General features: G+C 40.0%; 1 protein-coding gene across 1 annotated transcript in view; it reads right to left on the reverse strand.

Annotated features, from left to right (window-relative positions):
• The window catches only part of GPC5 (glypican 5), a 667,761-nt gene that overhangs the window by 197,312 nt on the left and 455,548 nt on the right, over positions 1–14,901 (reverse strand). The window contains exon 4 of the mRNA XM_006879630.1: positions 14,647–14,780. Coding sequence (XP_006879692.1) covers positions 14,647–14,780 — 134 coding nt within the window. The remainder of the gene's footprint in view (positions 1–14,646; positions 14,781–14,901) is intronic.

Raw genomic sequence — 14,901 nt, forward strand, 5'->3', positions numbered from 1 at the left:
AGATTGTTAATAGATCTTCCACCAATCCTGATGCCACAATTCTCCTCATAGAGCCCAGCTTCTCGGATAATCTGCTCTGCATATATGTTGAAAAGGACATAGGAAAGTAATAAAAGGCACATGATAAACAAGTTGATATTGATCCATCCTTAATTTTTTTTTCTTCTTCCTAAGGTAACAAACATTAGCACTTGTGTGTGTGTGTGTGTGTGTGTGTGTGTGTACACAGGGAATTCTGGTGGCTTGATCAGGATTCTGGGGAGTTTGTGTGTGTGTGTGTGTTTGAGCATGCACATGTGTGTGTGTACTTAAGGAGCTCTAGTGCCTTGAAAGGGAGGGAGTTGTATTGTCAAGTCCAAGGTAAGATATTTGAATTTACCAGCCATTCTTTGGGAGAAAAACAGACAATCACCCCCTATGTAATTTGCAGCCTCTGGCAACTCCCAGGAGGGTCAGCTATGGGTTGATTAAACTCAATGGCAATTAGTTTTGAGTAGACGTGTACTACTTTGCAGATAAAAGAGATAAGCAGATAAATAAACAAATAGCTAGACAATGCATAATTGATACATATAAAATATGTATCGCATTTGTTCCTTTTTTAGTTTGCAAAGATGGGTGGGAGGATGGTTATTTTACAAAACTGTGGCCAAGCTACACACATGACTTGAAATTAACTTTTCTCCCACATGTATCCTGAACTCCTTTCAAGTTGATAATACAGGGCTAATTTTTACAGCTGTATAATATTCCCCTTACTGAGGAGGATTTCCATAGTTATTACAATGCTGGCTTTGAGCATTGAAGAAACCGTGAGGATGGCACAGGCTAGGCAAGGTTTTGATCTGATGTTCACAGTGTGATGAACTGGAGCCTATTTGATGGCACCGAGGTGAGGTTATTCCCTGAAAATGGATACATGCCTGGAGAGATGAAAGGTCAGCAAAAGAGGGGAAGACCCCTAACAAGATAGGTTGACATGGTTACCATCGGTGGCACAGGATAGGACAAGGTTCAGGTTGGCTGTTCACAGAGTCTGTGAGTTATACTTAACTCAACAGCACCTAACAACAGCAACATATTCCATAACTGTTGTTGTTTTGTGACACTGAGTCAGCAATGACTCAACTCATAGTGACCTATGCATAATGGCCCTCAGCTCTGTCCTATCCTGTGCCATCCTCACAATCTCCAACACGCCTGAGCCCATTGTTACCATCGTGGTGTCAATACTTCTCATTGAACGTCTTCCTCTCATGCACTGAACGTCCACTTTTCTACGCATGCCCCTCCTGAAAACGTGCACAACATATGCATGATGGAATTTCACCAGCCATTGCCTCCAAGGAGAACCCTGGCTTCCCTTTCTCCATGACAGACCTATTTGTTGTCTTGCAAGCCCATGGGATATTCACGACTCTTCTCCAACACCCCAATTCAGAGGTGTTCTGTTTTCTTTGGTCATCCTGAGTCATTGTCAAACTTTCAGATGTATAGCTAGCTATTGAGAAGATCATGTTTAGATCAGGCATGCTTTAGTCTTTAAAGAGACATCTTTGATCTTTAGGACCCTGGAGAGGTCCTGACAGGAGATTTTTCCAATGCATGTTGTCTTTTTATTTCTTGACTGCTGGTACCATGGGTGTCAATTATGAATTTAAGTAAAATGAAATAATTGACAACTTCAGTCTCTTCTTCATCTATTATGATGTTGTCTATCTGCCCAGTTGTTGTTGTTGTTGTTGTTGATTGCCATCAAATCCAGGTTGACTCATAGCAACTAGAAGAACAAAAGACCATTATAAATGCCTTTTCATAGCTTATCTGCATATCTGCCCAGTAGTAAGGATTTTTGTTTTGTGATGTTGAGAAATAATCCCTACTGGAACCTGCTGTCCATGATCTTCAGCAGCAAGTGCTTGGCGCCCTCCTCACTTTCTGTAAGGTCCTGTCATCTGCATTAACACATGTCACCAGTGATGTTTCCTCTACTCCTGGAGCCACACTCTTCTTCATAAAGTCTAGTTTCTTGAATGATTTGTTCAACACACAGATTGAATATATATGGAGAAAGAATACCGCCCTGCTGTCCACCTTTCTTGATTTTAAATTATACAGTGTTTCCTTGCTCTGTTCAGACAACTGCTTTTTGGTCGAGGTGTAGGTTTTTCATGAACACAATTAAATGTTTTGTGGGATCCCCATAGCAAAATCAGCATAATATACCAAAACATTCTACTAAGTTAATTATTCTTTTTAATTTCTTAAACTGACATCGTGTTCATACCCATGACGTGCAGGGTGACAACTATGTCATTTTCAAACTTTGCTGACCTTCCGGGAAGCAGTTTGCATTTAAGCGTATTGTTCTAATGTGTCTCTGACTTTGTCTTTCATTTAATTAAATAGTGCTGGAAACAAAGATATGTTCAAAAAGCATAACTCTGAATCTTATGTCCTTACCTAGGGGAAATTAATTTCTATTTTAAAACATTAATAAAAAGTCACTCTTTTAAACTTCTCCTCTGTTCCACTGTACATGACATAAGAGAAATTATTTATAACATTTACAGAAGCGAATTATGGGGAAAAGAATTGGAGAAGAATCAGGTCACACATTTCTTTATTTTAAGGGCATATAATGATTTAAAAAGAAAATAACAATACAACTCTTAAAAAGTCACTCCACACCTAATTAGCAAATGAAATCCATTTCATTGTTGTTCAGTCAATTCCAACTCAAGAGAACTCACAGGCTGGAATAAACCTGACCCATCACGTTCCTGAGGTTAAAACTCAGCACAGGAGGAGCCTCACTTATGCCTCTTCCGAGGTGCATCTGGTGAGTTAGAACCTCTGAACTTCCGGTTAGCTGCTGAGTGTTTCACCACCCGAGCCATTGGTGCTCCTTTCACCCATAACACAGAACCCAAACTGCCTCGCATGCTGCTTGAAAATATGTGTAGAACAAAGGTCAAATGTGCAGTTTGCTAGTTAGTGGCCCGAGGCAAAGTTAAGGTTAATGTGGCATTAACGAGCAAGCTCAACCCTGCAGACACATCTGACCACAGCAGTCAAAAAGCAGACCCGTAAAATGCCAGCTCCTACTGGGCAGAGGAAATGCGTAATTACATCCTTCTAGAGAAGAATGGTCTTGCTAGTCTCTATTTTACCACTTATTCTCACCCATGTCACTGTGTTTAACAAAACGTCTTACACACAAATCTTTAGAATAGAAAACGACTTCGATTTCAATTCTATTGCAGCAATAATTCCCCTAACTAGTGTCTGAAAAGGATCACATTTATAGGTCTAAGTTTCCTATAAGGAGAGTTTCTTTTTAGTATCTGAATCCTTTCAATACAGGGTTTCAGATAGAGAGGAAGCAAGGAGAAATATATCACAAAATGTGTTGTACATTTCTCAGAAACATAAATGTGGTTAAAACATACACTGCATATATATTTGATAACAAATTATTTTTGTAAAAGAATTATTCATGAAATCTGCTCTTTGAACTCTACCTGAACTCACTGCTCATTGGGGAATGTGTGACCTACAGATTGACACCGTTCTTCTCCTTGGCTAAGTGTTTCCACATTTCTCCCTCTTCATAGGAGGTACTCTGTGGCGCTTGTACATGTGACATTAGATGATCACTGTGAGTTCTCAATACTGCTCCAGGAATTAATGCAGGTGGGTTGATGGGATATGACTGGAACAGGGACAGGAAAGAGAAATGGAAAAGAATATGGACAATGTGCTACTATCTGCGAAGACCTCTTAGAGGGAATTCTTTGCCTGACTGGTCAACTCTGGTGGTTATTTTATACTGGGCCTGAGCTGGAACTTTGCAGCTAACTACACACACAAATTAAGGTGTTCTGATAGTGCACTGAGAACTCAGAGATTCGTAGTTAAACTCACCAAGCCACTTGGCTGGATAAAGATGAGCAAATTCATCCCATACAGATTTAGTCTCCAAAATGCAATAGAGGGTTGCTATAAGTTAGATTGCACTCAAGGGCAAGTAAGGCGGAGTTTCTGAGTGATGTAAATAGTTAATAACTTGGCTGAAATTTAGTTTAGAACTTCAAGTCTATCCAGATGTTTGTGAAAAGAAAAGATTCAGTAAATTCCTTCTGAAAAACCAGCCTCTGAAAACTTAGAAAGCAAAGCCCTACTTATTCAAGTACACATGGGGCTGCCAGGAGGAGGAATGACTCTAGCAAATGATGAATGTGTAAGTATAGGTCTCCATTGCTCAGCTTACAATGACACTCGAAATCCAGCTCGTTATTATTAAATGTCCTTGTAAAAGGAACCTTTCTGAAAAAAAACAATTAACAAAGAACCTTTCTAAAAGACTTTACTAAGAGTAACTTAAATCTGGCATTAAAAGTTGTTTTTCAAAACTAGCTCTAATACTGTTTTGCCATGTTTCAAAAATGTACTTTATAAAACTCTGTTCTCTCCTGAAAAGAACTTACAACAAAGGGTTTTTTGTTGTTGTTGGTTTTTTTTTTTTATATGCTCATTTGTGGAAATAGTGTTGGGCCAATAACTCAAGACTTAAAAGAAAGCCAACACCATTAAGGAAATAGAGCATACAAACCAATATATATGTGATATAATCCCTCCACCTCATACAATCTTGGTGGCAATGTAGGAAAATATTAGAGTTAATTTTGAAAGGGGGGAAAAACTATCAGAAAAAAACCAAACAGGAACCTTTTGATGTATAGTTCAATATGTTGCTGTTGTTAGATTTCTTGAGCTGAGGATGACACACAGTGTCCCAGGAACACTCGCTCCACGCCCTGCCCGTTTCATGCCATCCTCACTCACAATCTCTACCATGCTCAAGTCCATTATTGTAGTCACTGCTGGGGGGGGGTATCTTCCTCTATTTAGATGACCCTTTACATTTTCAGGTCTTTCATTCATAGGGTTGCTATGAGTCATCTACGACTCGATGGCACTTAACAACAATAAATGATGACAACATAGAGAGAGCTACGTTGGCCTAGTGGACAGAAAGTTATGCTACCAAGCCCAAGATGGGTGATTTTAATCTGTGGCCTTTGGGCCTGGTTTAAATTGGTTTTCGTCAAACATTCCTCTAGGTGGTATAGCACTGGTCTGTCCATTTACTGTACAGAGGTAACTCATGGTTGCTGTGATGTTAAACACTGAGACACTGATGTGTCAAATGTGATAATGGTTACCCATGGCAGACAGTGTTTGGTAGAGCTTCCCAATTAAAACAAGCTTGGAAACAAGAGTGCATCCATTTCCGAAATGGCTTGCCCCTAGAAACTCCATGAACGGTTCTTAGGTCTTTTGTTCATAGGGTCACTATGAGTCATCTACGATTCAATGGCACCTAACAGCAACAACAATATCTTTTTCCAAGGACTGATGAGTCCTGATGGTATTCTAAAGAGTGGAACCTACTACAACAAGTTCAAAGTGTGAAAGACAAAATCTTACCATCTAAGCCACCTAAGAGCACCCTGGGAACACTTCTGCCATGCTGATGAGTGAGATGTAAGTAATGTAAAAGAAGCAGAACGCTCCCAAACCAAAAGCTGTTGCCAGAAGATCAATTCCAACTCATGTGACCTCATGTGAGAAGAGAAAAATCACACAACGATATTTTCAAAGCTGTGACCTTTCAGAAGCAGACAGGCAGGTTGGAAAAGGCTACCTTTTTAATTTGCCATCCAACACTTAACTGTTTGCATCACCCTGGAACCCTTCACATCACCACAGTCACCATTATTAACATTATTGGCTAGTCTCTCAGTCATCAGCAAAGCTGCCATGGAAAAAAATTAAGTTTTTAAAGAATCAGGTTGAAAATTATTTCAAAGTCAGTCTTCCTTTGGCTGGGTAAAAGAAAAAAAAAATTACCACACAACCCCACAATGTATCTGTGATTCTTTCTATAGTAAGAAATTTGAGGAGAGAATAAGTCTTCAGAATGATATTTTCAGTACTACTCGTTGCAAAGTAACTTGAGAAGGAAAGTTGGAACAAAAATGGAACTTGTATCCTGCAAGGCAAACCTCATGCTCCCTGAAACAAAACAGACCAGCGAGGTAGAGAGTTCTGACTGTAGCCAACAGTAGCTACATGTTTGTTTTCTATGATTTTCAGTAATTGTTACCACAAAAAACAACCTATGAGTATCTACTGTGGGTATACAAAATAAATGTGCACAGTCATGTCTAGTATCAATCACACTCTGAGCTGTCCTTGTTGTCAGGTGCAGCTGAGAAGAGTTCAACTCATAGTGACCCTCTGAACACCAAATCTCAACTTCAACTAAGAAACCCCAACAGATAGTTGACTCTATCTCTCGTTTCAGCACCATCACAATATAATGACTCTCATCTACATTGTTTAGATTTCAAGGAAGATAATTCGTGAAGTGTCCACTAGTTTTTCCATGAACATCTGAAAAGAAACAGCAAACTCATTTTGTGAAAGATAATTTGGTTTCCATTTTGTTGTTATTGTTAAGTGCAAATAAGTCAGTTCTGACTCCTAATCTCTCTCTGTGCAATGGGACAAAGTCCAGCCTCACAGCTGTTGCTAGATTTGACCCCACTGCGGCTGTCACTGGCTCAATCTATCAGATTGAGGGTCATCTTCTTCTTCAATGACCCTTTACTTTCCATCACCCTGTACCTGACCTGGTCCCAGGGAAGTGTAAGGGCTGCTGTATTGACATCCTCTCTTCTGAGGAGGATCTGGGCTACACACCCTCCAGGGCAGATTTATTTGGTCTTAAAGGTCCAGGTACATTAACACTCCTCACCAGTAGCACAGTCCAGCCTCCCCTTTGTCCTCAGGATGACCTGTTCACCACATTTCCTTTGGTGTTGATGTTACTGTTGTTATATGACATCAAGTTGGAAATGACTCTTAACTGACCCTCCAGTGAGTTTACAGAGGCTTTAAATCAGAGGAGAGAAGATCACCCATCTTTCTGCTACATTTACCATTGTTGTTGATGTTGTTGTTGATGTTGATGTTGCTTTTGTTAGGTGCTGTCAAGTTGATTACGAATCATAGAAACCCTCTGAACAGCTGATCCGAACCCTGCCTTGTCCTGTGCCACCCTTATAATACCTGACGCACTAGAACCCATTGCTGAAGTCACTGTGTCAATTCATTTCATTGGGGGTCTTCCTCTACTTCGATGACCCTCCAACTTTCCAACCATGATGTCCCTTTCCAAGGAATAAATTGTTTAGCAAAATGACAAAATTTTCTATGATTTTTTTTTAAATGAACTTTGTTGCAGCAACTTTTCATCAGATTCTTAAGATTTTTCATTCTCTCCTTAACTCCTATTCCCCACTCCCCAGCGCCACCTAAAAAAAATAAAAGATAGGTCTAAACTTTTGCCAGATGTTTGCTCCACCTTCTGGCATTTGTTGCCCATGTGGCTGGGCTCTGGCCCCCTGCAGGTCCTGACCTTCATTATGTGAGGGGGTCATGCCCCCGGCCCTCCTGGCAGCCCGGTCCCCTGTGTCTCTTCTCTCATCACCTCCCCACAGCTTTGTGTTGGCCTGGTTGCCCTTAACACCAACATTCGTGAGGCAGTGTTTTAAATTAAACAGTAAAGTCTTCATTGAAGGGAACATAGCCTTTATTTTAGTGAATTAAACTTACAGGTAATAAATAATAGTGGCACCTCAAAGAAGCACTGACTTTGTTTTAGGAAATCGATTGTAAATTATTTTCCCTAGTACAAGAAACGATATTGAAATTTCCTCAGTGGACTCTCCTAACCTATGAATATTTTTCTGCACTTGATGTTAGTACACACAACCCATCATTAAAACCAGTATATCAATACAGACTTACTCATAAAAATGCACAAACAAACTTACCTTTCTAGAATTTCAAAACTCAGTTTAACTTCTAAAGGATTATACTGAATAAGATTTGACCATATAAAAATAAATCATCTATTTTAACATCTTATTTAGTCACATGTGTTTTATATGAACATAGTCTAGCTCTTTTAGCCATCATCATCATCATATTATTAATATTCTTTATTCTTTCATTCAATATATGTCTAATTTCTCCCTCACTAATCCCTTCTAACGTACCAGCTATCAATGACTTTGCTTTAGTACGTGGTGTCTCTATGAGTTAGAAGGGTGCCCTACCTGGTCCTCCACAATCAATGAATTTACAGTCAGTCCCTTCTTTAGCTCCTATTTTCAGGAGAGAAAATTGTTTAAACGTTCCAAGTGATAAAACAAATACTCACATCCAGATTAAAAAACACACATTCAAATAAAATGAAAATACAGTGTTATATTTTCCCAGTTGAGGAAACTGAGGAAAAACTAATGAAACAATTTAAATTATATTTTTGAAATATTAAAAGCTCAGTATTTCTAAAACTTTCCTGTTCACCGCATGCACATAAAAATTCTCACTAATAGTAAATACACACACATGTATACAATCTTACTCATCACTTAAAACAGTCTCTATTACCCAAACACATTGTCATAAATGCAGGCAGTCCTGTTAATTGGCGCATGCTTAAACGGGAAGCTGGCTAATTGGAATGCTTGCTAGAGAACAGATGGGGCTCTGGTGTTGACACTCTGCCTTAATTTATTGTCCTGGGGTTTTCCTAATTACCCACTTAATTGGCACAGCCACACCACTTTGAAATAATAATGTACAGCTAATTATCACCAATTTAAGCTTCCTAATAGCTTATTCTTACCAGCTAACTTCAGGAAACCAAGCAGGGAGCAGGAATTGCCACGGGAAATCACTGTGCCCAGGCTGGTCTGACAGCTATGTGAGCACCATGTCTTAGAGTGGGGCTGATTTGGTTTCTGATTTTAAGAAAAGGCAAAACAGTCACTCTTGGCTGGAGCAGTTAAAGAAGCACAGCTTGCTCTTGCCTTTTTCAGCCTTATGGAGACCTTTGTAACTGGTCTGTTATTTAATCTTCCACTCTGTCCATTTGCTGTACAGAGGTAACTCATGGTTGCTGTGATGCTAAAGACTGCAACACTGATGTGTCAAATGTGATAATGGTGACCCATGGTGGACAGTGTTTGGTGGCACTCCCTGATTAAAACAAGTGTGGAAGCAGGAGTGGCATCCACTTTCGAAATAGCTTATCTCCAGAAACTATATGAACTTGGAGAAATGATGAAAGTTATACAAGGGTTCAGGTCTTTCGTTCACAGGTCGCTACGAGTCATCTATGATTTGATGGACCCTAACAACAACTCATGTATTAGCAGGTTTTGTAAATAGAAGTGGGGAAAATTTCTATTGAATCAACACAATCACATCTCCTAAACAAAAATCAAAAGAATTCAACTCCTTCCACGCTCAAAGAAGACCAGGGTAGTAGTTCATAAGCAATCCTAGAACAACTCTTAGATCCAAGGATGCTGTTAAATTAAACACACTGGTGTTACCAGTGGACTCCCACTCCTGGAGACCCAGGAACGAGACAGCTGAACCTCATAGAGTTGGGCACTAGCCTCATCATCTCCATCAAGTTCAAGTGCAAAGTGGCAGTCCATCTTGCTGATCCTCATCCATTATCCATCCTCCTCTGACCCTCTGTCTTTCTCATCATGATGTCTTTGGCCAAGGACTAGCCCTTTCTGGCAATATTCCCAAGCGAGCATGTGAAGTGAAGTTTCACCACTTTGAGGAGCAATCTGGTTGTACTCCCCGCAAGGCAGATGTGCTCATTCTTTTGGAAATCCATAGTCTATCCAGTCATCTTCTCCATCACCACAATTTAAAAGTAGCAATTCTTCTTCAGTCTTCTTTGTTCTTTATCCAACTTTCAGATGAATACAAAGCAATTAAAAATGCCATGGGCTTTCAAACCAGAAAGAAAATCTTACTCTGACGATAAAATTAAGGCAAGCTAAACTTCTAAGCAAAAGGCTACATGTGTCCAGCAGTTCTAAGGCCCCACTGGTTCATCTGGAGAAAGATGGACCATCTCCTCCCTTACGGTGTGCCGCCTCCGAAAACTGATGGAGGGTTGCTTTAAGTCAGAACCAACTTGACAGCAGTCAGTTTGTCAGAGTGAGCGTAACACTGTCACTGGGAAATTATGGTGCATTCACACAATGGAATACTACACAGCACACAGGGGCAAAGATTTTGTAAACTATCACCTAACTTGGGTGGGACTGGAGAGTACTGTGCTGAGTGAACTAACTCCGTTCCTCAAGGACAAATATATAAAACCATTATAGCAGAATGATTACGAGGATCCAAGGGGGCGGGGGTGGGAAGGGTGGAAGCTGAGGGAGGAGGCTGTGTGTGGGGAGAGGTATTAAGCATAGGTTGTACCATTTGATGGGAGGGTGAGGGAAATTGAAAGAATCTGGTCTGAAAAACAATGTATTCAAACTCTGTAAATAAACTGTTGTTGTTGTTGTTAAGTGCCATCGGGTCATAGATGACTCATAGCGACCCTATGAACGAAAGACCTGAACACATATAACTTTCATCATTTCTCCAAGTTCACAGGATTTCTGGAGGCAAGCTATGTCAGAAGCAAATGCCATTCCTGCTTTCAAGCTTGTTTTAATCAGGGAGCTCCACCAAACATTGTCCATATACGTGTGTGTGTGTGTGTGTGTGTGTATTATGTGTATATATGTAAATGTATATATGTGTATATACATACATATATATATAAAATTTAAAAACCATAATACATGGGACTGAAATTATAAAATACAATGTGAATGAAGACTAGTGGGAAACAATATATATGAACTTTGTAAGCAAACGAATATAAAACAAAAAAATTAAATAAAAAAGATGAATTGCATTAGAAAAATCTGCTGTCAGGGACCCATCTCTTCTGAGTGCTAAAAAGCAAGGATGTCAGTCTAGAGGTAAACATCTAGGCCACAGTCTTTGTAATTATCTCTTATGCATCAAAGAGTTGAACAATGACCACACAGGACAGAAGAAAAATTCAGTTCGCTCTTCTCTTTGAAAAGTAAAAGAACAACTCTTTCATTGTTATACAATTCCTCCTCCATGTCCACTCCACTATGCAGCCTTCATTCTTTACTCCTGTCACGACAATAATACCTAATCCTATAGTCTTTTTAAACAGTCCTCTCCCTCATTTGTTTGAGTGAAGAACCAGTCTCCCCCCAACTTCGATGTCAGTCCCATTTTACAACAGTGGCACTGTGCAGTATTTGTCCTTTTGTGACTGAAATATTTAACTCAGAATAATGTCCTTCAGGGTTATCCATTTTGCATAATATTGCATGAGTTTCTTATTTTTCAATGCAGCATAGTATTCCACTGTGTGAATATACCACAGCTTCTCTATCCATTCGTTTGTTGATAGGCCCTTAGGTTGTTTCCAACACTTTCCTATTGTGAGCAAAGCCACGATAAACGTGGGTGTGCATATATTTGCTTGGGTGGCAGTTATCGTTTCTTTGGGGGTATATTCCCAGTAGTGGAATTGCTGGGTATTCTTAAGAGAGGGATCCCTGGTGACCTAGCAGTAGGGATTCACTCTGTCATCCCCAAAGGCACACTGTTCAAATCCACTGGAGGAGGATGAACAATCTCCTCCCATATAATTAACTGCCTCTCAAAACCTGCTGGAGGGTCAGCTATGGGTCAGTTCTGAGTCAGTGGTACACAACAACAACAACTACAACAACAAAAACAACCTGCTTAAGAGAAAGACTGCAGGTAGCTGGATATGGAGGGTGGAAGAAGTTAAACAGAAATGTGAGCCTTCACCTTTCCCAGAGTGGTCCCTCCACACAACATGCCCAAAGTACATAAGAAAATGTTCACCACCCTTGCCTCTGTGAAGCACCTTGGTTGCACTTACTCTAAGACAGGCTGGTTCATTCTTTTGGAAGTTTCTGGCATGTGCAGTACTCCTCTCCAACTCCACAAGTCAAAGGCAGTTAATTGCCCTTATTTGCTTTTGCTGCTGTGTCAACCCCAAATCATAGCAACCCTATGTTGAGCAGAACAAAACTGCCAGATTCTGTGTCATTCTTACAATCTCTGTTGTGTTCGGGTGCTTTGAGTTGCAGTCCTGAAGGCATGTGGTTTGACTCCACCATCTGCTCTGTGGGAGAAGAATGGCAATCTCCTCCAGTGAGATTAACTGCCTGTGAAAACCCGCTGGAGGGTCAGCCCTGGGTTGGTTCCAATTTGATGTCACACAACAATACAGATGAATCTCTTTTGAGGATCTTCTTCTATTTCAATGACACCACACCCCCTACTTTTCCAAGCACAATGTCCTTCCTCTCTTCGGAGACTGATCACTCCTGACAATATTCCCAAAGACTATGAGATGAAGTCGCATCATTTCTGCCTCTAAGTAGCTAGCCCTCTTTCTGCACTTCCTCTAAGACAGGTTTGTCTGTTCTTTTGACAGTCAATGCTGCTAGTTAACACTCTTTGCCAACGCCAGGATTCAAAAGCATCAATACTTCTTCAGTCTTCGTTATCCATTGTGCAAACTTCAAATGCATATGAAATAACTGAAGATGCCATGACTTAGATCAAACACGCCTAAGTCTAACATTAGCCTTTAGCATTTTAAAGAGATCCTTGGCAGCTGGTTTGCTTCACGCCAGATAGTATGTGATTTCTTGACTGCAGCTTCCAACGGTGCTGATGGTGGATTCGAGTAAAAGGAAAGTATGCTCAGCTGCCATATTCTCTCTGCCATGCTTGTGTCTGTTGCTCCAGTTGTGAATTTTTCTTTTGTTGATATTGAGGTCTAAGTCCATACTGAAGGCTTCGTCTTTGATCTTCCTCCATCCGCTTCAAGTTCAACAAGTATCAGCTGATAACAAACAAGTAAAATCCAAGTCTGCACATTATATGGCAATATCCAGAAGAGGGCTACCATTTTATTATAGTACACGAGCAGCCCTGAAAATATGATGCTCAAGTGAGTGTAAAAACAGTACCTCTTCTCAAGAAATAGAAGTTGGATCCTGTAAAGTCAGTGAACAGGAGACAGAACCCTCACACTTTTTTACTCTCACTCATTACCATGGAGTCAACATCCACACGTACGTCACCCTTGAGCAACTTTTCAGAGGCTGAGGCTTACTCAGGAAGAGCTCCTTGTGCACTAAATCACTGTTGTTGTTATGTGCCGTTGAGTCATCTGTGACTCATAGCAACCCTATGTACAACAGCCGCAAATCAAGCTCTATCCTGTGCCAATCTCACTGTCTCTGACACACCTACCACAATTAACCATCACTGAATCAATTCACCACATAGAGGGTCTTCCGCTCCTGCGCTATCCCTCCATGCTCCCAAGCACGATGTCCTTGGAGAAGGACTGGTCCCTCCTTGCAACATGTCCAAATTATGTCAGACGAAGCTTCAGAATCCTTGCCTCCAAGGAGCAGCCTGGTTTAAGCCTATCCAGGTTGAACCTGTTCGTTTTCTTAGCAATGGAATACTATGCTGCATTGAAAAACAAGGAACTCATGCAATGTTATTCAAAATGAATGACCCTGGAGGACATTATGCTGAGTGAAGTATCTCAGTCACAAAAGGAAAAATACTGCATAATGCCACTATTATAAAACAGGACTGACATGGGGTTGGGAGAAACCAAGAAAAGAAGGGATAAAAATGAACACTTCCATTTGTTTGCTGATGGGAGTTTAGGTGGATTTTTATTTATTGTGTACTTTTTTGGTAACAACTTAGAATATTCAGTGAATCCATAAAGTCACTGCTCACAAGGAACTTCATGAACAGCAATATGAAATCTTCCACAGATTTTCAGAACTCTTCCTTGTCCTCCAGTTTTAGGTGTAGTCCAGTTTTGTCTTGTTTTTTCCTGGATGACTGAGCCGATTCCAATCCACAGCAACCCTGGGTCAACTGATCAAAATCCTGCCTAATTCTGCACCATACTAACTTAATCACTTTGCAGGCACTGTGTCAATCCATTTCATTGAGGGGCTTCCTCTCCTTAGCTAACCCTTTATTTTCCAAACACAATGTAGCCTCAATTGTCAAGCAACAGTACACTAAAGACAGCTCTAATTTAACATGTGAATTAATGAAGAGTATAGTGGCAGAAATGTAAATTAGAAACAGCAAACTATTCAATAGTGACTGACTTGGACAAACTTCTATTTTCAGCATCCTGAGTAAAACAGAAACTTTTTTAATCTAATTTTTTTGCTAATACACATGAGAATGTCTACACCATTCACATGTGTTCTCTTTGTAGCTGGCACTGTGCAGTTCATCAATCACAGCAACATAAAGAATTTGAATAAAATTAAAACTCTTCCTCAGTCGCACAAGCTGTATGCCCAGTGTCCGATAGTCTAATGTCCTAAGTTGTCTTATGGAAAACTTCAATTATCACAGAAATATTTATTGGTCTCATAAGTTGAACTTAGGTTCTTACTTAATAGAACAGGAGGAAACACTGACTTTTGAATCTATGAACACTGTCGCTTTTTCTTTTCTTTGATAGTGTATTTCACTCCACTTTACCGAACACATTCTATTCTGTTGTAAAATTAATGGCTTACTTTCTTTTTTTTCTCTCTGGTTGTAAAACAAATGTCTTACTTTCTTCTGTTGGCAAGTGTCTCTTCCCCATTTCTCAGAGAAGTCTTCATTCCATGCTTTTCTTTGTTCCAATCGAAAGAACAACGGGGGCTTTGTGTTGGTGGTCTGACAGGATGCCCACAAATCTTATTTACCTTTTAAATCGAAAACATTAAAAGACAGTTAGAAATTATGTTCCAAATTTTCTGAAAATTCAATGATTGCACAAGGCAAAAACAAAGACAATATTCACACACACACACACACACACACACA

The sequence above is a fragment of the Elephantulus edwardii genome, unplaced genomic scaffold (assembly GCF_000299155.1).
Source record: "Elephantulus edwardii isolate Elephantulus edwardi_28Jun2011 unplaced genomic scaffold, EleEdw1.0 scaffold00004, whole genome shotgun sequence".
Classification (NCBI taxonomy): Eukaryota; Metazoa; Chordata; class Mammalia; order Macroscelidea; family Macroscelididae; genus Elephantulus; species Elephantulus edwardii.